General features: G+C 42.6%; 1 protein-coding gene across 2 annotated transcripts; it reads right to left on the bottom strand.

The window, feature by feature from the left end:
• Positions 1 to 72: 72 nt before the first annotated feature.
• LOC125747922 (rho GTPase-activating protein 6-like) lies at positions 73 to 26,717 on the bottom strand. Of its 2 annotated transcripts, none has more exons than XM_049023557.1 (13): positions 26,377 to 26,717; positions 12,733 to 12,892; positions 11,338 to 11,409; positions 8,563 to 8,819; positions 8,203 to 8,398; positions 7,583 to 7,638; positions 6,367 to 6,517; positions 5,621 to 5,769; positions 4,191 to 4,370; positions 3,347 to 3,444; positions 2,872 to 3,023; positions 2,346 to 2,426; positions 73 to 1,424 (listed from the first exon to the last, which is right to left on the bottom strand). In XM_049023557.1, the coding sequence occupies exons 1-13, from the start codon at positions 26,416 to 26,418 to the stop codon at positions 841 to 843; spliced, it is 2,178 nt and encodes a 725-aa protein (XP_048879514.1). In that variant the 5' UTR covers positions 26,419 to 26,717; the 3' UTR covers positions 73 to 840. The 2 variants fall into 2 exon arrangements, with proteins under 2 accessions (XP_048879514.1, XP_048879505.1); XM_049023548.1 differs by having other exon boundaries at positions 2,791 to 3,023; positions 26,377 to 26,714.
• Between the last annotated feature and the right edge of the window lie 1,079 nt (positions 26,718 to 27,796).

The raw sequence follows: 27,796 nt of genomic DNA, 5'->3' as shown, positions 1-27,796 counted from the left end.
GGGTTGCATTCCATTACATGTTGCATGTGTACAACTGTGTATGTGACGAATAAACCTCTTATATCTTGAATGTATCATTAATACAGCATTTAATTTACCAGATAAATATAAACAATTTTTTAACGTTACAATTGATTCTCAAAATGAAAACATTCAGATCAAAATCATCGATTTCGAATCGATTTAAGAATCGATCCACCCATCCGTAATGCAAACTGCACGCATACAGAGTACAGGCATGATCCCTACCCCTAGTACCATCCTTTCCAAATTTACTTATTTAAAAGATCAAAATAAACCTGCAAATATGGAAAAAACTGTAAAAAAAAAAACCCTCTCTGCTAGAAGTGCAATATCTGATCTTCATGAAAGTGTACAAAAAACATGATGCTTCAAGATACAAAAAGGGACAATAAATATAAATAACTAGCTAAAGACAATCAACCAATTTGATGAAATTTAAGGATTCATTTAAGGATTAATATTATACAAACGAAAATGCTGGCACTTGGGGAGAAGCCACACCGATTTTTATGACAAAGCCAAGAAGCCAACTTTACAGGGAGTTGATTTTGTATTTTACATAAATGCAATATTCAGTCAAGTTCACCCTAATATTTAATACTTTCGTGTGTTTCATTTGAGGTACTTTTTCTATTTGGCAAAACAGAAAAATCAATTGTAATAATAAACATTTTTTTACAATATAAAACAACAATAACCAGATGTATAAAAAAATAAAGATGGTGTTTCGGTCATTTGATCCTGTAGGGCACAGCTAAATACTCATTGTTCCACTAGAGGGCACTGTGTTCCATAGCAACAGATGGCATGCCTGGCTCAGACGAGAGTCTCTGGAAGTGTGTCTGCATTGTCTGATGACAGGAGCTGCCAAATCTGCCACCTCTCTCTTTGCCAGTCTTGCCACTCTGTACCTGATGACCTGAAGGTGTCAATGGGAGTGAGGGGAGCCGGAGGACATTGTCTTTGAGGGCCCAGGTGGCCAAGCTGCCGCTGCTGGCTATGTAAGTAACTTGGCGGAGCAGAAGACTTAGCCTGGAGTGAAGCTGGAGGGGGCGCTGGAGTGACAGTTGCCCTGGATATTCCAGGGTAGGGAGGGGGCGGTCTGCCCTCATTTTTATTGGCTGGTTTAAATCTGTAAGGAGGTGCTGCATGTACACCACTCCCCGGAAGGGGCTGCTGAGTCCTCCTGGATGCCAACTGATCATCCAGCCGGATGGACACTGGATCCAGGCTCTGCCACTGCTGCCTCTGTCTCTCCGCCATTTTGGGGTGAGGTCCATACTCAGTTGAGACTGTCGCGGCCCGTGAGCGAGGCATACTCTGTTTTTGGTTTCCAGGGTGACTGTCGCCACCTTCACCCGAGCTCTGGGAACCACACTCAGACAAGTTGCCATGAGACCCTGAGGAAAAAAAAGACAGCAGAATCAAACCCGAGCCTCAAGTCGCGATGACATCACGCTTAAGAAAGATCACATCAACCAAAGCCCAACGGCCATATGCTGCCTCTCATCCTCCTCCAGGCAAGGACAATGCTTATACAGGCAGCTCCGCACTTATAAAACCAACATAAGCAAATCCGGACTTAATAAATATCTGTCCTCCTTTATAGGGGACAGTGTATGGCTCAGTGGAATAGGAAATGTGACCCTGCTTTTGAAATGCTAATAATAACTGATACTTCATTGATCCCCATAGGGAAATTGTCTTTATGCCTCCCACCAAAGCAAGTTGCCTGCAAAGGGCAACCACCTATAGTGGCACCGAGGGAGCTGGGGGTTAAGGGTCTGGCTCAAGGATCCACAGATGTGCTCAGGCTGGGTTTTAACTGGCAGCCTTTGGGTTACAAGCACACAGGCTTAGCCCACTGAGCCACACGCTGCCCCCGAAATAGGATGTTTTGGATAAAAGCTTCTGCTAAATAAGAAAGATTTACATTAGTACATATTAATAGAATATTTTAATAAGTGATTTTTGCTAAAAGGTGTTTTGAATGGTATGGGGATAAATCCCACACATAAAATTTGACTTATGAAAGGCTTTGTGGAACAGGTTACTTACATCAATCGGGAACGGTCTGTATTTATTTTCATTTATGTTAGACACCCAAAGGGTTATTTTAAAATCCATCTGTTGCAATCAAAATGCTTTCTCAGAATTTGTGCATTTTCTCAGAATTCAGTTCAATATGTCCATGGCACAATGGATATTGTTACGGTATCCAAGTGATCATTATAAGCAGTTAGACCTGCTTCCCCTGTAAATCCACATCAGCAAGCACAGGGTCCTGTGTTAACCCCACCACTGTGCCCACATGCTGTTACCTCTGCATTGCTGGTCTTGATGGCTCGGTCTCAGCGTAGCATGCCAGGCTCCCCAGATGTTGGTGCTTCCATCAGATACCCCTAATGGGGGCACAGAATGCAAAGGTTACTTCTAAACCACACCAAAAGATCAAGGTGCAAGCATTACCGCAGCGGCCTTCATTGGGGTACCTAAACACATTTGCTTCTGTTACTGTATACCTCGGCACTGCTGAATTCTCGAATGTGATTGGTGAGAAGGATTGCCTGAGCAGCTGTGCATTTAAAAAACCTATAATGCACAGTTTGTTGTACATTAACCCTTAAATATTAAAGGGTAAAACTGCCAAGCATTTTGAAAATAAAACCATTACAAATGCAAGCACAGAATCATGCAAGCATGCAAGACGAGCAAATAAACTTCAAGCATATGGCTGCCCTGTCCCTGTCATTCTGAGAGGCTCACCCTTGGTACTCCAAGGCTCCTTGCTCCAGCCCTTGACATGTGTCGTCAGCACAGAACATTCTGGGACATGGCATGGCTCACCTCCCCTGTCCTGAGGGGCAGAGCGCTCTGCTAGCACCGGGGAGTTGTTGTCGTAGGGGGAGACGTCCCCGCTGGATGCCTTGTTAGAGTCGCTGGAGAAGTGGGTTTCGTCCGGGGAGTACTGGTCATCAGAGCGAAGGAGGTCCGTGTTCCTGGGGGGAGTGGGGGGGGGGGTAACGATGTCTGATACCTCCTTAAGCTCATACAGTGCCAAGAAAACCAGCTGAGGGATGTATAACACTAATCACTAAATCCATTAATTGCACGTTAAGAAAAACACTCAAAATAGCTCAACGAAAACATACAAGTACAGACATACTGCTGGATTTATCAATTGGCTGTTTCAAAAGTGTGGGCAGAGCATGCATTTCAGCTTATGGATATTTACCACCAGGGGGCAATCCCGTACACTCTCACTCATACTCGCTTTGGTAAAGACCACATACTGTAAGTAAGAAGAGACAGTCAAACTCACGACCACTGGGAGGCCTTCCTCCGGAGAAGGTAGTCTACCACATCGGGGTCTGTGTCCATCAGGCTCATCAAGACCTCGTTCTGTAGATCTGGGGCCACCTGAAAGATCAGTGATTTCACAGCTATGGATGCTGGAATGCTCCACTCTTCTGTCATTTTCACTCATAACAAACTAATTAGCTAAACTGCCAATCGCAGATAAGCATCAGTCAGTAGAAACATTACACTAGATGGTGAACAGCACATGGTTTCTGATGCATGGTATCAGGTTTTCAAAAATAACATGCAATAAGCAGCTGGTGGATTTTTTCTTTTGTTATCCCTTTGTGATATACTAAAATCAAACGCCTAACTGTCACAATGTTTATGCACAGGGAAAATATTGAATATAGAAGACGAAATCCAAATCCATGATAAGAGGTTAGAAGATGGATGGATGGACACGATGAAAAGCAGCCGGATCAGAAAGTTAACTTTTGCCAGGACCTTCAGCACATTAATCTCCCACAAAATGACTAATAGAGTTAGAATGGGCCAGATAGTGATTAAAGTTTGGATTAGCTAAGATATCTTCCTCAAACACAAGATTATTCTTTTGGCCCCTAATAGGTCGTATCCTCCAATCTTCAAGCTGCTCTTCTACCAGGAGAAATGCTTACATTCCAAAATACAGATGAACAGACTTCAGTATTGTTTTGTTAAGAAGCTAATACCTTCAGATCCGGAGCCAGGGCTCTTTTAATTTCTCTGGAAACTACCAGCACAGAATTAGGTACGTGTGGGTGACAGGGAAAGGAAGCATGTTGATGTAGAATCATTAATCCCCTAAATTCCCCCCTACCCACCGTGAAGAGGGCCTCATTAGAGGAAATCATCTTCTGGACCACACTGATAATGGCTGTGCTCTCCTCGGCCCGGGCTGAGCTCTGCACAGAGAACTCCCTATCAGAACTCTTTGTCTTGTGCAGGAGGTTAGGCCCAAAGATGGTGGCCAGGTTCAATGACGTCATCTTGTTTCCTGTGACCTGAGCCAAGCGACATACTCAGAGTTAGATCGGCGACAAACAGCAAGGAACTGCAAGTAGAAATTCTGGGACCAAGTCCAGCATCAACACACTGTTTAAATCTTCCATTCCCGGGAAGATTACAGAGTGTTTTTTTTCCCTGATATGTCAGAACATCATCTGGGACTACATGGTATAGTGGGATTCGGCTGATCCTATGTCTGTTAGATTGCACTTCTAGGATGTCAATGGGGTTAAAGCAGTGATTGACAGGGCACTGTAATCCCACCCACCACAGGATTAGAAGGTTCATTTCCTGCGCTACTATGCAAGATCTTTTGGCTTCATGTGAACCACACAAGAGGGTTTCAGGTGCATAATGGTTAAAATACAGACTTATTGTTTCCTTATGAAATCCTTCTGTATTCCCTCCTGTGTGTGAAAGTTCATCTGCTCTCTTTGTTTCAATTTTAGTGAAGAAACCTGATAAAAAAATGTAAACTGCATCTGCAACTGAATAAACTACAACCCAATGCCTCACATGCTACAACTTAACAAGGTTTAACGTGTAAAAAATGCTTGTTAATACCCGCTGAGACACCTCAAGTGATGTTTCTGAATTTCATGGGAGCCAGTTCTGCAATTAAAGATGCTGATTAGCAAACTCCGTATCCCATCACCGATGTAATCAGCGCTGGATGATGTCACTTAAGTGGGGAACTTTTCTGGGCTGTCTCCGACCTTTCCGAGGAGTTTCAGCCATGTGACAAAAACGCGGAACCCTTCTTTTCCCCTCCATCCGTGAAATTGGCCAATTTAGTCCCGATACTGTTTTCTCGTCAGATGAGAGATAGAGGGCTGCATGGGAAAGTGTGCCGGGATGCAGGATCCCTCTCCCTAAGTGAACTCCAGAGTGTCTAATAGGCCGTCTACAGCTGTGACAGTGCGTGCTTTTTATTCTGGATCGGGAACAGAGCCAAAGCTACCACTACTAGTATCTGAGCGGGTTTTGCTTTTACAGCTATGCATGCAAACGGGGGTAAACCAGCAGATTGGTTTTCCTCTAGCTGTAAAAAGAACTGCTTACGTCTGACATAACATCTGATGCAAAAGAAGCTGAAACAGAATTTGTACAAGCAGGATATTTTGGGGGGGTGTGGGGGAGGGATAAGATACTCGAAGTGGGTGCTGGCTGTTTGAAGAACAGTCGCGTTATTTGCCCCAAACGAGGAGAGCAACCCTTTGCCCTAAAGAGGCCCCCAGCAGCTCACCTCATGGCCATCCTTGCTGTAGGTATCGGGGGCATGAGCCGCCACGGTGGACAGGAAGCGGAGGAGACGGTGCAGGGTGTCACAGTTGCAGGGAGGCAGCAGGTATGTCAGCATCTGCAGGGCGCCTAGCTGTTCCTCGTAATTTAACACTGAGGAGCGATAAAGTTTTCGTCAGCAGTGAAGGGTCAGCATCAATGCACCAACACTCAGCCATGAAAATGGCCAAGGTGTCCAGTGCCCTCCAGAGTCAGCAGTGGATGAAGGTTAGTGCTGTGGTGATTACATCAGGGCTTAGCATGTAATAACTTCCAAGAAGACAGGAAGCATTTTCACAGCGAATGCAGATAAATATTTCCCAAAAATCACAAGCTGGAAAAAAGGCTTCTCTTGGTGGAGAAATACTCCACGGTAAACAGGGTAAAAAGGCTTCCCAGCCTTGCTGTAATACCCATAAGGGCATGTGTCATACAGATGGCTCAAATTAAACCCATGTGCTAGAAATCATAGCTTTTTTGTGAGGAATTTAATCAGAATAAATTCAGCAATAGAAACGAAGTGTAGAACTGATATTTACTTGCAAATGGAAACCATTTCCTTTGAACTGCTAAGCTGAATTTTTTGAAGGACCTCACTCAGGCATGCAGGGGCAGGCCCTTCCTGGACTGAAGCAACAGCTTAAGGGTTACAAGCCATCGCCTGCCGATCGGCATGCTCCCAGCACGGGAGGGGACAGATTCTTTCCTCACATGTGGTGTTGATGAAGGCAGTGTAGAGCTCCCTTGTCAGCAGTGAGTCAGGCATGTCCCTCAAGAACTCCTTCAGAAGGGCCGCCACATCATGGACGCTGTGCTCCTCATCCAAAAGGACATCCACGCCTCGGTCAAACTCCTCCCGCAGCTAAAAAAGCCACAATGACACAATGTCGATTACCTGACTGCCACGGACACAGTTAAACCCCCTGAATGCAGCTATTTATGCATAGCTGTGGCCTCTGCTTAAGGTGTTATTCATGTAAGCCAGTCTGTCAGTGGTCACAGCATCAGAGGACATGCTAGTGAAAAGAGTGCATTCTCAGATTTCTGATGATGCAATCACCTTCTCTGTGATCCCTCCATATTATTCCTGAACTCCAGATAACCTTCTGTTATATGGTCGATCTGGTTAGAGGTGCCCCCCTGCCCCCCAAATGCAAACATATCCTAACAGGAAGCTGACATCCCCGCCTGTAGGCTGCTGTCATCCATCTCCCTACCTGGTCACATAATACTTCCATCAGTCTATAGCACCCCCTTGTCAAAAAAGTTTGATAGTGAGAATCTTGCTTTGATGACATACTGTATATCTACCTTTGTTTACCTTTCCTATGTAGATCAGGTAAAATACCATAGTACCATAAGGCAACACTGGAACTCCAACAACTCACATACAGTACCAGTCACACGTGTGAACACACCAAGTCGTCTACAAAACAGAGTGATAGTCTCGTATCACATGACCTGGCCGCCTGACATAAACACGGTAGAAATGGTTTTAGTGTGTGTGTATATATATATATCTTTTCTTGTAGGTATATCTAATTAAGAAACACGGGTCATGAATAAACCAGGTTTCTTGAAATGGGTAAATTGGAGTAAAGCTAATTAGAACCTGCAAGAGATACAAATGGTGCATTGTGACAGAGCTGGACTCAGACAAGAGGCCTTATTAAAAGCCTACTTGAATTAGTATTTAATCAAAGACATTTTTCCTTTTATTTTGTTCCCCATGGTAACATACAGTTGAATGCTTTTCAGACAGTAATATAGTGCAAGAGTGCAGGGCACTTGAAACACTTCAGTGCTCATCTGCACTGAACACATCAAAACAGGCCATGTTAGCTTGGTCTTAGGACCTGCGAATGCAGAACGCAGAATGTGAGCATCGGTAAAAGCATGTTTAGAAACCCCCATCATAGACATTTACCTGTCGTACTCTCTTCTTTGAACTCCCAACACGGAAAATCCCTACCGTCTGGAGACCTATTTAAATGAAGAAGGAAGGATAAACAGATATTTATGGCCACTGATAGATGTGGGGGAAATCTGCATAAGAGGCGGCTCCTGTGGGTTAGGGGTTTGTTTCTGTGTCCAGAAGTTTGCTGGTTTGAATCTCGTGGGTGACAAAATAACCCTATACAGACCTGGAGTGGCCATTCAGGATAAATGCATCTTTAATTCTTTTACTGACCATAATAATGCAGTTTGATGGTTTCTATAGTGTATTCTTAATGAAGGCTTCATTGGAGCTTATGAAGTATTATAATCAACAGTATAATGCCTTATGACTGTCAACAGAAGATGATTTATTGCTTAATTAATTCTTATACCAACCATTATAACACATTATGAAGGTATCTAAACCAAATTTCCAATACTTACTCAGTCCATTTCTTACTGTTTTTGAAATGAAATCACCAAAGACCTAAAGTCAATGGCTTCCTCATCATATGTTAACCAGACTGGGAACTCACTCAGTCCGCATGTAATTTGCACTACACCAAGAAGAGGGCACTGTCATCGTGCCAGGCCACAGCACAGACCTACCGTACTTCTCCAGGTGTTGACAGCAGCTGTCCACCAGCCGGGGCACCTGCCTGTAGATGGGGTTCAGGCTGAACTTCTTGTCACGGTGCTTCTCCTTCTTGCTGGAAGTCTCTGCCGGCAGTGAGAGCTGTAGGGCCTCCAGGAGGCGGGATTGGTTGTTGTCCAGGTCGGTGATGGAATCCACAGACATCGCGCCCTGCCGTACAGAGAAGATGCTGAACCTAAAGCACCCCCTTGTGCATCTCTCTCCCTGTACTGTGGATACAGTGCTGCATGGATTCATGTGCATAAATGACCCAGTTGGGTTTCACTGCGATTTGCTGTTTATTTTTCAATCAAATCCAGTAGGGGGCGCCCTACCCGTCTACATGCTCTCGGAGCGGGCTCGGGCGTGTTGGGCGAGGTGTTCTCACTGGGTGTCTCTGAGGTGGAGCTGAGAGATGAGTTGCTGCTGGACAGGTCTTTGACCGGCCTCTTGGTGGTGAAGTGCAGGAAGGATGTGACCAGGTCACCCACATCCCGGGTCCCTTCCCGTTGGCTGTCCAGCCGCTGTTTGTGGGTCCGGTCGTTGGCGATCACCTGAGACAGCGGGATGCCAAAGGCCTGGGCCAGGGACTCTAGGGGGACAGAATTAACCCTCAAGGTAATTCTTTTCTGTGTAGAAATGCTTACCTATGTAGTAATGCTTTTCTGTGTAGTAATGCTTACCTATGTAATAATGCTATTCTTATTAATAATGCTTTAAAGTAATATCCATATTATAATGCTTTTATATGTGGTAATGCTTTTCTAGATGGTAATGCATTTCTATGTAGTAATTCTCATCTTTGTAGTGAATTCCTTCATCACACATTAACTTCATTAAAACTACAGGATGACCTTATAAATAATTAGCATGTCTGTAAAATCTTTCCTACCAGTTAAACCACCCATACTGGTCTCACTCTCCTGGACTAAGTTCATTTTTACACAACTAAACAACATTAGTGTCAATAAAATTCGGTCATTTCCAGGATTTCCACTGACTATCTCAGCATGTGTGATCTGGTACATTCACACTGTCCCTCGTCCTCTGCAGCACCTATATACTGGTGTGTAGGGCTTTGTTTCCATTTTAACTCCAGGCCCAAAACCTGTAAATTGCTGCTGCCTTATGTACTTCCTGTTCCTCCATGATTTGCTTAGGGATTTATGGTGGGTCACAGCCCCTCCAGGTCAGTCCCACACAATTACAATAAACCCATCTCTAACTGCCAAGTCCCTCATCGCCATTCTGATGGAAAACCTTCTCCCGCATGCACCTACTGTAATAAACGTTACTTTCCATACTAGAAATTTCCTCAAGCAGCCTTACATAACCGAAGGAATAATGACCTGCAGAGGGTCTCCATTCTTTTACTGTACCCCGAGAGTTTAGGACAGCATTCCATTACCAATATGTCATAGAAAATTGGCCCCATCAAACTAGTTCCACTAAGACAGACAGGTCTTTAGCAGATACTGTAGCATCGGCCTTTTTGCATCTCCCTGGGGCGAGTAAAATATTGAGCAACAGATCTACTATTTGTTGTTTTGCATTAAGCAGAATACAGATGCAGATTACAGATACGCAGAGCCGAAATCGTTTGCTGGAAGTGCTTACTGAGCTATTTTTTGACATGTGTCACCCACATGTCTGCCCCGAACAGGCATTGGCATTAAACACTCTCGTATTTTCACCGCATTAAATGGCCCGACTCCGTGTCACAGCACTGCGGCCACCAGATTTTCCATGGTACGTCATCGGCAGATGAGGGACACGTTGCGTGTCATTTCTGCTTTTATGAGTGCGGCTGGTAAATTAGTCTGTAAACTCTGACCGCGTGGGTAGGCCAAAGAGCACGCTTGATAAACACACTGCAAAAAGGCAAATAAGGTCAACTATTGACAACAATCATCCAGATTTGTCCCACAATGCCATGGCAGACCCACACTTCTCCGACGTCAGAGCAAACACAGAGGACATTACCGATACAACGCTAATGATGCTGATTAGCTCCACAAAGAATATACTCTTGTGTCCTATAAAGCGGTATATATAAAAATAACACAGCCAAGGTGTGCGACCCATACATACAAACTCATATACATACTATATATCTATTATATATCGTAATATCCATCCATCCTTTTTCCAAACCGCTTATCCTACTGGGTCGCGGGGGTTCCGGAGCCTATCCCGGAAGCAATGGGCACGAGGCAGGGAACAACCCAGGATGGGGGGCCAGCCCATTGCAGGGCACACTCACACACCATTCACTCACACATGCACTCCTATAGGAACTTTAGCAACTCCAATTAGCCTCAGCATGTCTTTGGACTGTGAGGGGAAACTGGAGTACCCGGAGGAAACCCCACAATGACATGGGGAGAACATGCAAACTCCACACATGTGACCCAGGCGGAGACTTGAACCTGGGTCTCAGAGGTGTGAGGCAATAGTGCTAACCACTGCACCACCATGCCACCCCCATATCGTAATATTACTTACATAAATTATAATAATAAGCATTATTTATATTAAGCAATATGTAGGCTAGGGATCAGTGCTAGCAGTCGGAAGGTTGCTGGTTTGCATCCCATGAATGATTCTACTCTTTTGGGCCCCTGAGCAATTCCATTGTCTGGGGTATGATGTTAACCTCCATCCGGCCCTACAAGCAGGTTCTCGAGGTTTCCTTTCAGGGAAAATTCGGGGGATGGTGGCAGGTTTGGCACTCCAGCCACTGGAAGAAAACTTCACACTGTTGGATTCCCTTTGATCTAGTGTGGTGCTGCAGTACTGTATCACCCGCTGCACTTGGGTCTCATCCCTGAAGTGGTTTGTTGTGTGGTTGGTGCAGCATTGCTCTGTATCAGTGTATGCTCTTCACCTCTCTCTCCTCATTCCAGTTTAAAGACTGGACTATATGTTTCAATACCTGAATTACAGGGTAGTTAACATATGTGTTATATTTCTCAAACTGGATATAACAGGCTTGGCGCTGCAGCCAGGGTTCACCTATGCCACAAAGTACCATCAGATCCCAGCAACACGACTAGCTTGTGCATCGCAGCCCCATGCTGACTGCACATGGCCGTCAGGGTTGACGGTACCTCTGTCTTTCGCCTTCTCCTTCGATAACGAGTCGAGTTTCCGCCGCAGTGACTTCTTGCGTTTCTGTCCATCTGAAAAGAAGCACCATAAATGATTGTTCTGTGGGGGTCACAGAACCCAACGCTGTGATTCATAAATGCAGACAGATTTATGTGAGCAAAAGCAAACCACACATTCCTGAGGAGTGCCAAGAGGCGCGTACTCCATACACCAAAGAAAAGTAGCCTGTCGAAATGATCTAATCCTCTAAACTGCAGTACATGGTGTAGGCTGGTAGTAAAATGTGGTTGAGAACCCCACTTGCTTGTTTTTTGGGAATAAAGTTATTTATAAGATACAGTTAAATATTATTAGACATCTGGTTTGGATATGTTCACCACCAAGAAAAGTTTAACCTAAGACTAATTTAAGAATAAAGGAACAAGTTCCCACACGTCCAAAGAGTAAGTTCTCATATGTGCTTTTCCTTTTCCATGTCCCACATTCACCTGAGATATGAACAAGAGCATTTCTGCGTTTCTGAATGCAAATTATGAATATCGGGTTTTATCATAAGGCATTTTACTACGATGATGGAGAATTGTGAATATATTTGGAAACACTTTTTAATTGTGTATTTGAAAAATATGGAAAGTATGTAAAATTTCTTAGTTTACCCTTCTAAATATCAATCACATATCAAATAGTATTTAGTCACAAAATATACATTTCTTGGATCAACATCGTGCAACTAAAACTTGAGATTTGAGATTAAATGCGTACAGTCTTATTTGGGTACGTACAGTCAGACAGTAACAGATTTATGATCTAATCCTAATTTATTATCTTACGCATAAGGTGGTTTCTGTGTAATTCATATCTTGACACATCATTTGAAACCTTGGATGCGCTTAGCGAAGGTGAATCCAGGCCCAGCTGGACAGGATGTCTGTCTGGACGGTTTGTCCTTCCAAAATGTCTCAGAAAATAAGATGGAATGGCACTGCTTTTTCAAAAAAATGTGGACTCCCTTTACACCACCGGCACAGCACGCTACCTTTAAACGCTAGCTTTTTCTACGTAACATCACTACATTCTGTGAATAAACAACAAGGTGTACCTGTCAGGCAGCAGACAGATCTGCCCAAACAGGTCACAGAGAGCAGAATCATAGTGAGTGCTGCAATGCTCCCTGGGCTGCTCAGGACGACCTGCTGCCTCATATCCCATCTCCAGCTGCTCGTCATTAATTAGGAAAGCTTGACACAAGTGGCGTTTGATTACCTAACGAGCCAGCTCCTTGCCTGAGTTCTACCATCTGCTGGCAGGAATAGCATTAACGCTGTTAGCTAAATAGCTACTGCCACTGTTTCTAAAGTATCCTGAAACAGGTACCAAGCAACAAGCCCGCCCACCTTTGGGGATGGTGATCTGACAGCCCAGGTCGTAGTCCTGATGTAGCCGACTGAAGGCCACCTCCTGCAGGCGGATGCGTTCCAGTTCAGACAAGCTCTGGATCGCCACAGGCTTCAGGCAGACGGTGCGTCCGGACATGCTGTTCCAGGTGAAGTCACCCTGTGGGAAAGAAGAGAGCTCTAAATAACGTGTGTGCTTGTTGTTACTCACGTAAGGCAGCCACCAGCGATCAGTGTTCCCAGGGAACCTGGATTACATGCTACACAACAGAGCACCACTACAATCACATTACTGTCCGCTTAGAATCACGTCAAGTCAAGTAGGGCTTTACTGTCCCAACAACCATATACAGTAACTCAGCGCAGAGTGGCATGGAAAAATGTTCCCTAGACCACGGTACTGCATACATCCATAAAGTGCAGAGATAGACAGGAAAAGTGAAACGCAAGGTATGAAAACATGCACGCATAATATAAATGTAAACAATGTTGGAATGACCTCCTTTCAAGTCAGGATTGCTGCTTTCCAGCTCGGAGAAGATGATAATGAACATGCAAAATGCTTTATAATAACCTGTGACAGGCATAAACAGCCGCCTCACACACGGAATCCGTCTGAATAAACACACGTGTGTCCTGACGCTCCGTGTTTCTCATACCCCGTCAAGATCAAGCTGACGTTACCATGATAAGTAGGGCTTCCGCAAACTGTAACCAGCTCATTGCACATCAGATCTGCAGGACGATCGATGTATCTTACAGGTCTTGTTGTCTCTTAAAAATGATAAAAAATCTCCTCATAAGGATTGTATTTCTCCTTCAGAATAAAAGGATAACAAGAAAAGGATAATTTCCTACTGTGCTGAATTAAGTAGTTCCAATAATAGAGACTGTTTTTCCGAAGGGTTTGGGTAAATGATCAGGGGACGGCAGCAGATGACAGTCCAGGGACAAGCTGGCAGGCCATGCCTGTCTGGGCCTCCAAAATATATTATTTGCTTTACTGTCATACAACAATTTATTACCGTTTATGTCTGGTTGAATTTATGAGACCCTGTGAATCTGGGCATGAGTACAAACAGGGTCTCATCCGTTAGAACAACTAATAACGACTAACAGATGTAATTAATGCTGAACCCTAAGAACATGACATTTTTCACATGACTATTGATGCATAAAGGCTGGTACTAAGGCACAGTTAGTGCTCATACACATTTCACTGTCGAGCTTAAAGCAAATGTAACAAATGTTGGACTCCATTTTCCCACCCATGTACATTGACATATCAAGACGTATCAGGCAGTGAAAAGTTCTGCGATGGTAAAAACACATGAACAAACAACAAATAAATTCGATTAATAATCAATTAAATGAATTAGGCATCTTTCGTCTTCTTATCATCTCCAGCAAATCTATCGCAGATATATTAGGTCAGAGGCATGCACATTTGTCTTCATAAAGGGTTTGTTTCATATTAGTGATCCTCAGTAGGTTTAACATCAGAATTCCTGAAAATTCTCATGTGCTTCAAGCAAGAGTGTCAGATTTCTGCCCAGTTTGGCCAGTATGAATATGCCCTGACTAATGGTAATAGTACGGGCAGCAAAAGCAAATGGCAGTACAGTATAAGAAAAAAAAGCTCTTTAAGTAGCTATAGATCTAAAGAAACTGGATCATAGATTTATGGCGAAACTTATCATGAACTTCTGTTACGTGATTCACAGTAAAGCAGACCTAGGGATGTGCATTGTGTTTGCCAAGGGCATGATATTAGTCCTGGTGTCAGAATCATGAAGTGACTCATTCATCAATAGTGCCCTCCTCATCAACTTCATTATACTGATCCCTTCATTTTCGACTGCTTTGGTGCAGGGCATTCTAAGCACAGACAGGATAAATCATCATTCGGAACTGGTGCATGCCATGTACCGGATGTGATAATAATTGGAGTAATAATTTACTTTTGTTATTGTGGAGGGCCAGAAGAGTCAAGGATTAAACATGTTTCATGTTATTTATGTTTCTGTTTGTTTGTTTGTTTATACTGGTCTCACATCTCCATGGCTTTAAGTTTGAGCCCCAGTTTATGTGGGGCGTGTCTGCTCCATGTTTCAGTTCCGCTGTAATGGACCCCAATCCAATCCAACACGTCATCCATGCTTAGCGGAATAGGCCCTGGACTTGTAGTCCAGGCATGAAATAGCATGAAAAACTTACAGTACAGAATGCTTTTCATTTATTCATTTATCTGTGTTTTATTTAATTTGACCCTCCTGTCCCACATATGGCTTTATGTCGGACTTATAAATAGCAGTCTTTGAGATCACCACAGATCAAACACCGCACTAGCCGGGTGAGCCTGACCAACCTGTTCTGACCTGTTTATCCTTGACTAGAGTAGCTCACCTAAATCGTTTTCCTGAGCTTCCCTCTTAAAAAGCATCTTTTAAAAATAGGCGGATGGGCTGGAGATGATCTGTTGCTGTATTCCTCTCCCTTAATCACTGTGGCTGGGGTAACAAACATCACATCCCTGTCATCAGTAGGTAGTCATTTGTTTCTGGCTTTTCATCTGGATTTTATCTGAGGTGTGAATCACTACTGAACTGTCCTTGGTGTAAAAATCGTCATCGTTGGCTTACCCATTCATCATTCTACATAGTGTACATGCCACTGCACCTTTCTGATTTGATGATAATGTATTTAACGCCTTTGAAATGTTTCATACCTCCTGATCTGTACCTTTCCATACCCCGAAGCTCTTCTGTAAATAATCTCTTTACATTGGTCTTTGGCTTTAACACACACATTGCTGACTGCCAAAAGGGAAATTAAAGATAATGCAGCCCTGCTTATCATGTACCAGGTCACGGTGAGCCTGCAGTTTTTTAATGTCATGCGTTTATAATTATGTAATGTAACAACATTGAAGAGACCTGCTGTTCACTGTAGTTCTAGATACAATTCCCGACATTGACTTTTGTAAATGGTAGGTTTTACACAAAGACAAAAAGAGGGAGAGATACATGTAGGACCTCAGTGACTGACAAAGGCACTGATTAGGGAGATGATTTGATGTGTAATTGTAATAAGAACATCAAACATCATTAACTCTAAGTGGAAAATGGTGGCCCCTGTATTACTCGCTTCCTAGAAAGTCAGTACAGTCCATCTCGCCTAATCGGCCTATTGGCTGCATGTGTTATATCAGCTTTGTACCTTTTAAACTTTAAAATTGAAATTTAAAATAGGAAATGAAAACATTCAAGGAGCCTGTGCTCCGCCTGAGGCCACAATATGATGATATTTAATGTGCCCAGCAGATGCCTTGTTGTAATTTTATCATACGAAACGACAGAATGCTGCGTAAATCACTCTTTGTGCCGTACTGGCCACTATGGCAACCACGTCAGGCAGGGGAAAATCAGCGTCTCATTTATGCTTGGTTATTCCAGTGACTGGGGACGGGTCCTGAGTGCAGTCTGAATGTGCTCCTTCTTCAGGGTCTGTCTGAATCGCGCTTCACTTTGTAAGAATGTTTATCACTCTGATTTCCTCCCAGAGATGTGTGTGGCTGCTTGCCCTGCATTGGCCTGACATCCTATCCAGGGTGTTTCCCCAACCTTGTGGGATAGACTCCAGGCCCCCTGAGTCTGTGACCCTCTGCTAGATAAATGGGTGGAAGACGGCTGAATGAATCATTCTGGTATATATTGTAATTTAGCCCTAGTTTGAATTTATATAGTAAGCAGTAAGTAAACTCAACACTGATGAATATAAAACAAGGCTTTGTATAACAATTAAAGTAACAAAAGCAGAACTATAAAATGAATCAAACTGAAATTATTACAGTGACATTCAATGGGGTCCCACATTCAGTCACACTTGCATGCCACTGTTTGGCTTCGGAGCTGTGTACATATGTTATTAAAAGTAAATATTTATATACATGCCCTCCAGCTGTAAACCACCAAGTCTCAACTTCTTCAGCTAAGGACAATATTAAGAGAGAGGGTAAACATGTCTGCAGAGACTCAGACTTAACATAACCAAAGGCCAGCAGACTTTCAGTCAGGAATGCTGAGCGACATTCAGCTTCTTTTTTCCAAATTCAGCAAGTCAAGGAGTAAACAAAACTATGCACTATTTGGCATAACTACAAATACTTTGTTATTCAGTTGAATGTGCTCTGGTTTTCTCCAGAGGTTTCTGCTCAGTTTACAGATTTGACTTTTTACTTTTACCCGTTTTTAAGCTTTATGTTGGGAGTTTATATATGTATATGCAAATGAAGAACACAGTGTGTATCTTAATTTTTGGAAAAACAGGAAGGCCCTGAAAGGCCAAAAGTTGTATTCCCCCGGGACTGTGTCCTCTGGAACAGGGGGCTCAAGAGCTTCGGCTGATTGAGATCTCCGGAAAAAATTCCCCTAAACTGCAGGCTTTCAGATAGCTATTGGAAAAGACAAAAGAGAAATACTTTCAACGGACTGTTTTCCTCCTTTCTAGAGACGCTACATTCCACGTCTTTGTCCTTAGTTGACTCTTAGTCATCCCACCCAACTTGGAATGTAGAACTGTAAAACTGCAATGCTGAGATATTAGAGACCACGGAGATTACAGAGGGAACTTCTGCTTGGGGGTGCTGTCGGATGGGGGAGGGTCTACTGCACATTAATCCACAATTGTCCTCACAGCAGTGATTCGCAACAAGCAATTCAGGTTACAAAGATGCAATCCATCATCACAGAGGCAGAAGACACCTCATTGACACTGAAAGACAGCCTCATTTGATTGACACAAGTGGGAAAGGGATTATTGCTGAAATCGCTGACCTAAGGCGACCTCTGATCAAATCACCAGAACGACTCAATGCAAAGGAATCTTGAGAAGATTTGAGCCAAACACACCAGGCAGATTGGGAACGTGATCCGCCTGAACACGCCCCACTGTGTCAATGTGCCGTCTGGCAATTAAACAGCAACCCTCAGGCATCTCCCCCCAGGCTGCACTATAGCTGGAATTTACTTGAACTTTAATACATTTGCTTCAATATATTTCATATGCTATGACTATTTGTTTGTTTGTTTATTTGGTTGTTTGTGAAATTTTGTGCAGGGAAGAAAGATACCATTGGTTATTTCAATGCAATCAAAACAATCACAGCAAATGAAACACTTAAAGCCTAGTGAAGAATCATTTATGTTGAACCCATGGTGATTCTATAATAAAAGGAAAGCAAGCCATCAGTATTTGGACCCTACCATCACTGTTTTGGTTTTACTATAAAAGAGTGTCACAAATTACTTCTATTTAGGTCAGTCAGTCCTTTCAGTATTGATCTAAAGGCTTATACATGAGTAACGATTGATCACAATAAAGTATCATTCATTTTAAGGGACAAAACTAGAACATACACTCCCATCAGGCTACTACGATTCTTTGGTTAAATACCGTTATAAAGTTTATGTGAGCCTGCAGCTAATACATTCCAGTTACGTTTAATTAAAATCAATAAAATTTAGTATTGCAAAAAGTCATTGAATTAACAACTCAAATACTTGTAATTAAGAAGACAGCTGGATGACTGGCAGATATGAGGACAGGCTTAGAAAACAGTAGTAAGTATCAAAATGAAGAACAGAAAATGAATATACACATACATTACTATGCTAAATGCAAAAATGAATACTTTGTACCTTCATGGAGAAGTTATTCACTGCAGAGAATATTTGAATGTGTAATTATTAATGGTAACTGGAATCCCATCCAGGGAGTCCCCTGCCTCATGCCCTGTCCTGGATCAGGCTCCAGGCTCGTTCTGACCCTGTACTGAATAGGCATTTGCAGAAAATAAAAAGGACACGTCAATGGATTTATTAATGTACAGCGCATGCTTGAGTGTTTATCTCATGGAGGGGCTAATTTGTTTCTCTGAATGGGAATCTGAAGGTACACTACATTGCCAAAAGTATTGGGACACCTGCCTTTACACACGCATGAACTTTAATGACATCCCATTCTTAATACATAGGCTTTAATATGGAGTTGGCCCACACTTTACAGCTATAACAGCTTCAGCTCTTCTGCGAAGGCTGTCCACAAGGTTTAGCAGTGTGTTTATGGGAATTCTTTACCATTCTTCCAGGAGAGCATTTGTCAGGTCAGGCACTGATGTTGGATGAGAAGGCCTGGCTCGCAGTCTCCACTCTAATTCATCCCAAAGGTGTTCTATCGGGTTGAGGTCAGGGCTCGGTGCAGGCCAGTTCAACTCTTGAAAAACAACCCCACACCATAATCCCCCCCCCCCACCAAACTTTACACTTGGCACAATGCAGTCAGGCAAGTACCGTTCTCCTGGCAACCACCAGACTCGTCCATCGGATTGCCAGACAAATAAGTGTGATTTGTTACTCCAGTGAACACTGCTCTAGAGTCCAGTGGTGGCGTGCTTTACACCACTGCATCCGACGCTTTGCATTGCACTTGGTGATGTAAGGTTTGGATGGAGCTGTTGGCAATGGAAACCCATTCCATTAAGTTCTCTACGCACTGTTCTAGAGCTAATCTGAAGGCCACACAGAGTTCGGAGGTCTACTGATATTGGCGACTTCTGCACACTGTGTGCCTCAGCAGGTGTTGTTTTACGTGGCCTACCACTTCATGGCTGAGTTGCTGTTGTTCCCACTGGCTTCCATTTTGTTATAATACCACTAACAGTTGACTGTGGAATATTTAGTAGTGTCACAAATGGACTTATTGCACAGGTGGCATCCTATCACGGTACCACACTTGAATTCACTTAGTTCCTGAGAGTGACCCATTCTTTCGGAAATCTTTGTAGAAGCAGTCTGCATGCCTAGATGCATGATTTTATGCCGATGTGGCTATGTCAAGTACACTTCAATTACACTTCATGGATTACGATTATAGTGTATTTCAGGCATAACTTTTTGGTCCTGAATGTACCTTATGATGGTGTAAGAGTAACCCTGTTCTGTGACACCACCCATCACTTTAGCCAGGGTTACATAAGCCGTGTCGAAACGTTACAAAACGCGGGATCTTCCATCACCAGACGAGCATAAATCTCTTCCATTCACACTAACAGCAATGCGTGCCCACACCTGAATTTACAGTATCAAGCTATTTCGCTTCAAAGTAAATTCAGGTTTACGGTTCAATCCTTTGAGACTCTGCTCTTTGGTCATAGATAATTAGAGGCTTATCCTGGGAATGGTTGTTGGGGACTTACAGTCTATCCCAGACAGTAAGGACACTGTTTGGGGTACACCCCGGGTGGGACACCAGCCAGCTGCAGGGCACACGCACACACACACACACACACACACACACACACACAAACACCCAAACTACAAACAATTCAAAGATGCCAATTATCTGTAACTCTTTAGGTGGGTTTATGCTATATTGGTGGACCTGGGTGAAACCTGCATGACACTGAGAGAACATGCAAAGTCCACAAACACAGCGGAGACAGGATTCCCCAACCCTACACTGCTACCCACTTTGCTGCTCCCTAATTAGCCACAAATTATATCACGGATACTTCCACAGCAGAAGAGGCTCTTGCGCAATCAGCAGCAGATGGTACAGTTTAGATGACATCTGCATTTGACAGGTACTTCAGCTCCAAGGTCCACATATGACCCATAATCTGGCAGTTGGGAGTCAGATGAATAGAAAGATGGATGGAGAACATGTACTGTCCTATACAGTATTTCCACATATATGCCCCAATATCAACATTAACACTCTTCAGCAGGGATTCTTTACTAGTAGACCGAAGGGGGAAACAATGTTGTTTCAGGTTACGTAAGATATGAAGACAAAAAAACACTGTCCTTGATTGTAATCTAAATTATTCCATGGTTTGTTTGATAAAATGTTCTCAAAATTATTTCGGATTCTGTGCCACTGTGTTACACAATGTCACAACAGTTGGCTTTTTGTTTAATTTTTGCTAAAAGAAGAAAATTGAATAATAGATGACTCAGTATTAATTATTAGTCTCACTTGGATGTGCAACAGAGGGAAATATTTTGTAAATTCTTTTCGCGATATTGATTTTATTACTTCATAACTGTTACAGAGCATCAAAGATCTGGTACGTTTAAGCAGTTTTTATATGGCAATGGGGGGGGGGGGGGGTGTTCAGTATTAAAACATGCATGTGGTATGTGGTACAAGTACAAGGTGGTTCAAACTAAGTAAAGATGGCATATATTAAATATTTAGAGAAAAATCGTAAAGTTTTATTTGAACAATAATCCAGTGCAGAGTTAATTGTTTCCACATTAATTGAAATTAAATGTGAAAATGGAGGCTAATAGGGACATGCTTGGAACACAGCATACATTTCTATGTTTAGTTCCTCCATCCATCCATTTTCCAAACCGCTTATCCTACCGGGTCGCGGGGGGTCCGGAGCCTATCCCGGAAGCAATGTGCACGAGGCAGGGAACAACCCAGGATGGGGGCCAGCCCATTGCAGGGCACACTCACACACCATTCACTCACATATGCACTCCTATGGGCAATTTAGTAACTTCAATCAGTCTCAGTATGTTTTTGGACTGTGGGGGGAAACCGGAGTACACGGAGGAAACCCCACGACAACATGGGGAGAACATGCAAACTCCGCACACATGTGACCCAGGCGAGTCCCAGAGGCGTGAGGCAACAGTGCTAACCACTGCACCACCATGCCACCCTGTTTAGTTCCTCATTTAAATTTAAATCTGTACTTTTAAGTCACAGTTAATAAATAAGAAAACAAGACAGACGGTAATTGACCCTAGAGGCTAGAGTGAGCCACTGTTAATCTTTCTGGTTTAGCACATAGTGTATGGCTGTATGTAAGTTTAGCTCATGACAAAAAGCAGAGAGATCACCATTAGCTGATGTCACATTTAAGAGTACACAATACCCAGAAAACTCCCATTACAAAAATTGTTTGCAGCGATTACGAAGACTTTTAGCAACTTACCCAAGCTAACTTGCTTAACAAAATGAGCAACACTGACCAATGTGTTTTAAATGGTTTACAAGTAAAGGCTCAAAAAATTTAGGTTTAGTATTTGTTAAGCAATTTACCACAAAATGGAAATAGGACACACTAAAATGACTACAAACAAGTGAACATTTGCACCAAAAAAGCACATTCATTCAATATTTACAGGCCAATATTCAGCTAATATATACAATACAAAGAAAGGGACCTAAATGATGAGGCATATATGCCATCAATAATCAAAAATAAACCAGATTGCAGGGGTAATAAGAAGGTTTACATCAAATGTCAGGCAAATGAATAAAACCAATAAATCCAAAGTATACACAAAAATACACAAATAAGAAGGGTGGCACAGTGGCTCAGTGGGCAGCACTGTCACCTCACACCCCCGGATCTGAATCCCACCCCCCTGCCCACACACACACACACACACACACACACAGAAACACACACATACACCCCATGTGCGCAGTTTGGGTTGTTCTCCCCTTGATTCCTCTTTCAGGCTATTTTAAGAATGAATCAAACATCACTATGCCTGTCCTCCACATTGAACAAGCATCCCAATCCTGTTTTCCAGTAACCTGTCCCTTCCTCTCTTCATAATGGCACTATTCACACACTCTGAAAGAGAGGGAGCTCCTTCAGGGACATAAAAAAGAAGTGTGGGGGAGGAGGGGGGCACGACAGGCACAGAAATGAAGTACACACAGGGGCAGGGGGCTCCAGAGAGCACATGTCAGTGACAACACAAACATGCATCTGCACATTCCTCAGAGGGGCCGGAGTACGGTGGTTAATAAGCACACAACTGAAGACCATTAGACCACTTATTCTGCAGGGATCAGCGTGTGTGCAAGGGGTTGACTATAGGCGAACTACAGGTGCAGTGAGGGTGAAACAAAAGCAAGTCGGAATGACCCATCCTGTCAATTTACAAGAGACTAGAAACACATCTCCCATGCAGGGTTCCAGCAGGGCTGGGACACCAATCCAGATTAATGCACAGAAGAGCTGCCCCCAACCCTGCAGGTACGAGTCCCCAGAGCTACAGTACACACTGAGCCATAGTACCTCCCCCCTACAAAATATCAGAAGTGAGATCTTATCACCTAATACATAGAGGTCATTTATTTATAGCTATACTTTGCAAAGAGGTGCTCAGCTCTTAACATTTATCCAAGCACTCTGTAAATTGTTGTACCTAATCTGAGCGCTTATTCTGGAAACCAAAGTAAATCAGTCTTCTTCTATTTTTAAAAGAATATTGGAACAAACTGAAGTCACTTAACAAGTCTCCATTGTTTAAACGACTTTAATGTAACAAATTTCTGGCCATGGGCTTGTTGTCAACAATGGCCGGACTTTTGAACCTTTGTGTCCACGGATGCTGAAGGAAGGAAGTCATCCTGTTCCTTATGGCCACCTGACATCCCTCTCAGAAGGGAGGAAGGTTACGTTAGCCACGGCCGCTAATAGTGATCAAACGCTTTTTCCCACAGGCTAGGTCATATGTGCCTCGTTTGCATGTGTGAGAGGCCCAGTGCTGAAAGATCCAGCAAGTGTCACCAACCCGTAATTACAGACCGGTTTGAAATGTGCTGCGTTAGCTTAAAGCAGCATCAGTCTCAAACATGACACTGAGCTCGTTTTGCCATTGACTAGATATGAGCCTGTGTAAAACTGCTCTACCTTCAGCCTCATCAAAGGCCTCACACTGTTTCCTAAAAAAAAAAAAATTCAACAGTGCACATCAACACTTCTCATCATATATAAGTCTATAGCCGTTAAATATCCAGGTTTGTTATTTCCTGCACTTGCTAGCATCTCAGAATGAATGTTTGCTACATATTCCTGTTTGCTCTCTGTGTATGAATGTGCTTAAAAGTGAAATATTCTCCAATAATGCCTATGCACACATGAATTGTATTGGTAGCCTGGATGTTTGATGGGAACTTCATCAAACTGACTGCTGTAGCTGATGATGCAGGAAGTGAAACACGAACAGCTTCATTTCATTACTAGAGAAAAGAGGCTCCATTTGCTGGCCTCTCCAACGACAGATCTGTGATTATCTAATTTTACTGAATCTCCCCTGAGACACCAATTATTTTGTCTTTACCAATTCCTAGAATTAAATACTGAGAAACATACAACAGCATTCCGGTTTATCTGTGCACAGGACATTGATTCTAAACAAACTTTATTTTTTAGATAATATTTTGCAGGGATGTTTAAAATTAATAAATTACTCCAATATGTTTGTAGTCAATATTTTTCCAGCCCTCTAAAACCAGTATGTGCCTTTTAAAACAGAACCTCAAAGTGGATATCAAAACAGCTGGGTTCCGTGTCTTCAAAGGTAGAGGGACTTGCACAAAAACGCAAGGGAAACAGTTGGTTTATGGAAGCGACAGAGCGTTATTGCAGTTACTGGGGTCAGCCTAGTCCAGTGTAGACTGCAGTTTCCTGCCACACCCAGACTGAACGCATTCTCCGCTGCGTAGGGTAACAGGAACACACTCCCAAAAACGAACGTGCCAGGAGGGCTGACATGCTGTCATTCATTCCAACATCCGCAGAACAAAAAGTGAGCTGCTAATATTTCATAATATAATATAAAAATGATATGATATAAAATAATATGATCTTTGACATCTAAAGAAAAAACAAACTATTTACAGATGCCTGACTGATCGAAACTCTCTCTCTCTTAAAGCAGGACTGAGGCATCCATGCAAGGAAGGCAAAGAGCATTTTCGCAAAGTCAGTGCAATTTTCAGTTTCCAGCACCAACTTGTCTTCTTTTATTAACATGGTGTTGTCTAGCACGCTTGCAAACCCAATACATGTAACACCTTATTTCGTATAATCAGCCATATCTTTCTAGCACTATGGAACCCTCACACAGTTATGCACGAAATAAAACCTGTTTTTGCACCTACTAATGGTATATCACATTGGTCAGACTCCAAACCCTGCCTGGGGTTAAACAAACACTGCTAACCACAGGCACACATAACACTGGATAAATGTAAAGCAATTACCAATGTGCATTCCTTCTTCTTCCAAAAATGTCTCACAATCTATTCACAAAAGTATGCTGAAGCCATTCAGTACTGATGTAATCTACTCTTTCGCCATTTTGTGTGTGTGTGTATTTATATGTATATACACACACACACACACAAAGATCCATTACATTCAATAAACCGCTCATGCAATTTTTTTCAAAAAATGAGGAATGAAATATGCATTTTTAAGATGCTTATTTTTATTCCTGAACATTTCTTACATAAATAAACAAAAAGTCAAGCAAATAAATAAAGCGAAAGCTTTTGAAAACAAGATAAGGGCTTAGACAGCAATATCGCAGATATTTTCAGTGCGGGAGAAGCTCCGCATGCTTGAGAAACTGAGAGTCTCTGGGAGGCATGATGTCATGAGATTGGTATCGGGGTTGCTTTCGGAGTGAGGCCACCTGCTCCGGGGATTAGTGTATGGAGTGCGGCTGCTGGCATGCGCTCCAGGAGTGAGCGACCCGCCACGGTGCTTTAATTGCTCTAGGGGAAGGTGTCAGTATTCAGGATGGTACTACTCAGTTAGTCAAAAAAAAAAAGAAAAAAAATACTTAGGTAGACCTACTTTCAGGGAACGAGATCATAGATGAATTATTCAAACAATAAAAACAAAGCAACAATTTACCAAAGAAGGATCTTAGGCAGCAATTCTTCAATTTTAAGTTCTCTGAGTGTATGGAAAAAAACGTTTATCACCGCAACTGTAAGCGGTGTCCCTACCGATACACCTGCAGCCGAAGTTTGACAAGTCCCGGCCGTCAGAGATGCTACCATTTTTTGGTCTATATCATCGATTCCACTCTGTATCACCTCATAACTCACACTGCCAAGGTCCATCTACAGATGAGCGACGATGCGCCTCGACACAAACTGCTGGTTTCTACAATCCAGCAAAAGCTACAGCAACGTTTTGATTTCGTTTTTCGCTGATATCCTCTGCGGCTCTTCTGCTAGTAAGTTTCTACTTAAAGAAGGGAAAAGCTTGTGTTTTTTATCACTGTTACAGAGGTAACGAAATATATTCCGGAAAACGAAATATTCCGGAAAAATTATTACTATTACTAAATCATAATCAGTTCCGCAAACTAGTTTTAATAGATGCTTGTGAATTAGTTTAACCAACGTAACCATTAAGATGAAACTTGATTAAGTGTCTGAGGTTTTCTCACTCTGCGCGTCAAGGGAGATCACCTATCACAAAAATAAGGTACCGAAGACCTTACGAAAAGCACAAACAAAAAGACATTTCCTTTCAGGAAATACACACGCCGCAAACAGATGCACAGAGATACCAAAACACGAAGAAAAAAAAATGTGTGTAAAAGAAAATTAACTATTCGATTTTCTCTAGTTCTTTTCACAGCGACAACATCACTGATTAAAAGTCCCTTTGGGGACTTTTGAGGTTTTAAAACCTCCCTAAGATGAGCCTTTTTGTTATGAAAATTACAATTTCTTTTTAAGAATATGAAGACACGCTCCATTACTATGTGACCAGCTTAAAGACGACGTTAACGCGGTACTTACTTGGTAAGATGTGTGCTTCTCCAAGAATACGGAGTCTTCCATAAAATATCCGCATAGGTTTTTTTTTTTGACAGTTTAAAAAGTACACAGGCACAGAGCAAATCTTATAACGCAGAAACAATATTCACCGTAATATATAATTAACCTGGTGCGCGGACTGGAGCGGAGTTCTGCTCGCAGTAGTGACTTCATCGCTGCTTAGACTTTACTGCGAATACCTGCTGCATATCGCCGGCGCTGGCGATGCTCCGTAGGAGCGGAGAGGAAGTCAGCAGCAACAGATAAGCAGAGACGGGCCGCCTGCTAAGGCTCTACGCCGCAAACTGAATCATCATCCCCGCGCTCCTCCCTCCATAGCACAGATGCACATATCAAACTCCACAACACTCCCGTTGGAGAATGATCCTCCGCTAGTACCGATCACTTGCGCATATATGTCTTGTATTTTATAATAAAAATCCAAAAAATAATCATAATATGATACATAGTAGTCATATGCAAATGAAGGCACGAAAATTTTCAACTAAATTTTTCAGCCTTTATAAAAATATTGTCAAAACAATAATTTACGTTAAGTGGAATCTTTAAATTCTCCGCAGTATGTGCGTGTGTGTTTGGGTGCTTGGCCTGTGATGGACCGGCATTCCCATCCACCCTGCACCCCTGCTTATGGCCCATGCTGCCTGGGACAGGTGCCAGGCCTCACTCCAATCCCCCCCAGATAAACAAATCTACCCAGTAACTTGAAATGGTTGGTCTCATTCGTTCTTTTGCTTCTGTTATAATGGAAAACTTCAAATGAAATATGTTCAATATGCTGCACAATTGGAAGAAGGTCTCTGTTAAATTAAATTTCCTCCACTAAAAAGTCATTTGTGCTCCAGTAGGGTTCCCAGCGCTATAACCATATCTAAGGAGTAAATGCCAGTGTCCTTTTTCAGTTAGGGTGCCTGCCAAGATCTGTTATAACTTATACATCCATGCATTGCATTGACTGGGAATGGGTCACACATCTTTGTTTTTCCTTAGGGTTTTTTAGGGTGAATATAATGAGGAAAGGGGAATGTTGGCTCTTTTTGTAGCTCTCCTCTTACGCAGATTATACAGGTGGACCATTAATGACAAACACTTACTTGTGAAACTATATACATTTTTTCCTTTATTCTTGCAGATTAAGCACTCCAGGTATTTCAAATGCATTGCTTACTAAATTCCTGTCTGGGACTACAGTGAAAATGAGTAGCATTCTATATTATTAATAAAGGTTATGCACTTTATATAGTAGTCCAAAAACATACCTTGACTGACATTGAATTGGCTTTTTTTCTTCACAAAGACTCAATTTGAACCTTGAACTAGACGAAAGTGGCTGTTTCCACTGGCAGGCTTGAATCAACAATTCAGAATAAGCTCTAAAGGA

The sequence above is a fragment of the Brienomyrus brachyistius genome, chromosome 1 (assembly GCF_023856365.1).
Source record: "Brienomyrus brachyistius isolate T26 chromosome 1, BBRACH_0.4, whole genome shotgun sequence".
NCBI lineage: Eukaryota > Metazoa > Chordata > Actinopteri > Osteoglossiformes > Mormyridae > Brienomyrus > Brienomyrus brachyistius.
Note: the sequence above shows the minus strand (reverse complement) of the source record. Positions and strands in the feature narration are given on the sequence as shown.

What these genes read in the sequence shown, in the direction of transcription:
- LOC125747922 (XM_049023548.1), bottom strand. Translation starts at nt 26,418, where the DNA reads ATGGAAGACTCCGTATTCTTGGAGAAGCACACATCTTACCAA. An exon ending in GGAGAAGGCGAAAGACAGAG is followed by an intron (nt 8,820 to 11,337) that starts GTACCGTCAACC and finishes CTGTCCCCCTAG; the next exon opens with AGTCCCTGGCCCAGGCCTTT. An exon ending in TCAAGACCAGCAATGCAGAG is followed by an intron (nt 1,425 to 2,345) that starts GTAACAGCATGT and finishes TTTTTTCCTCAG; the next exon opens with GGTCTCATGGCAACTTGTCT.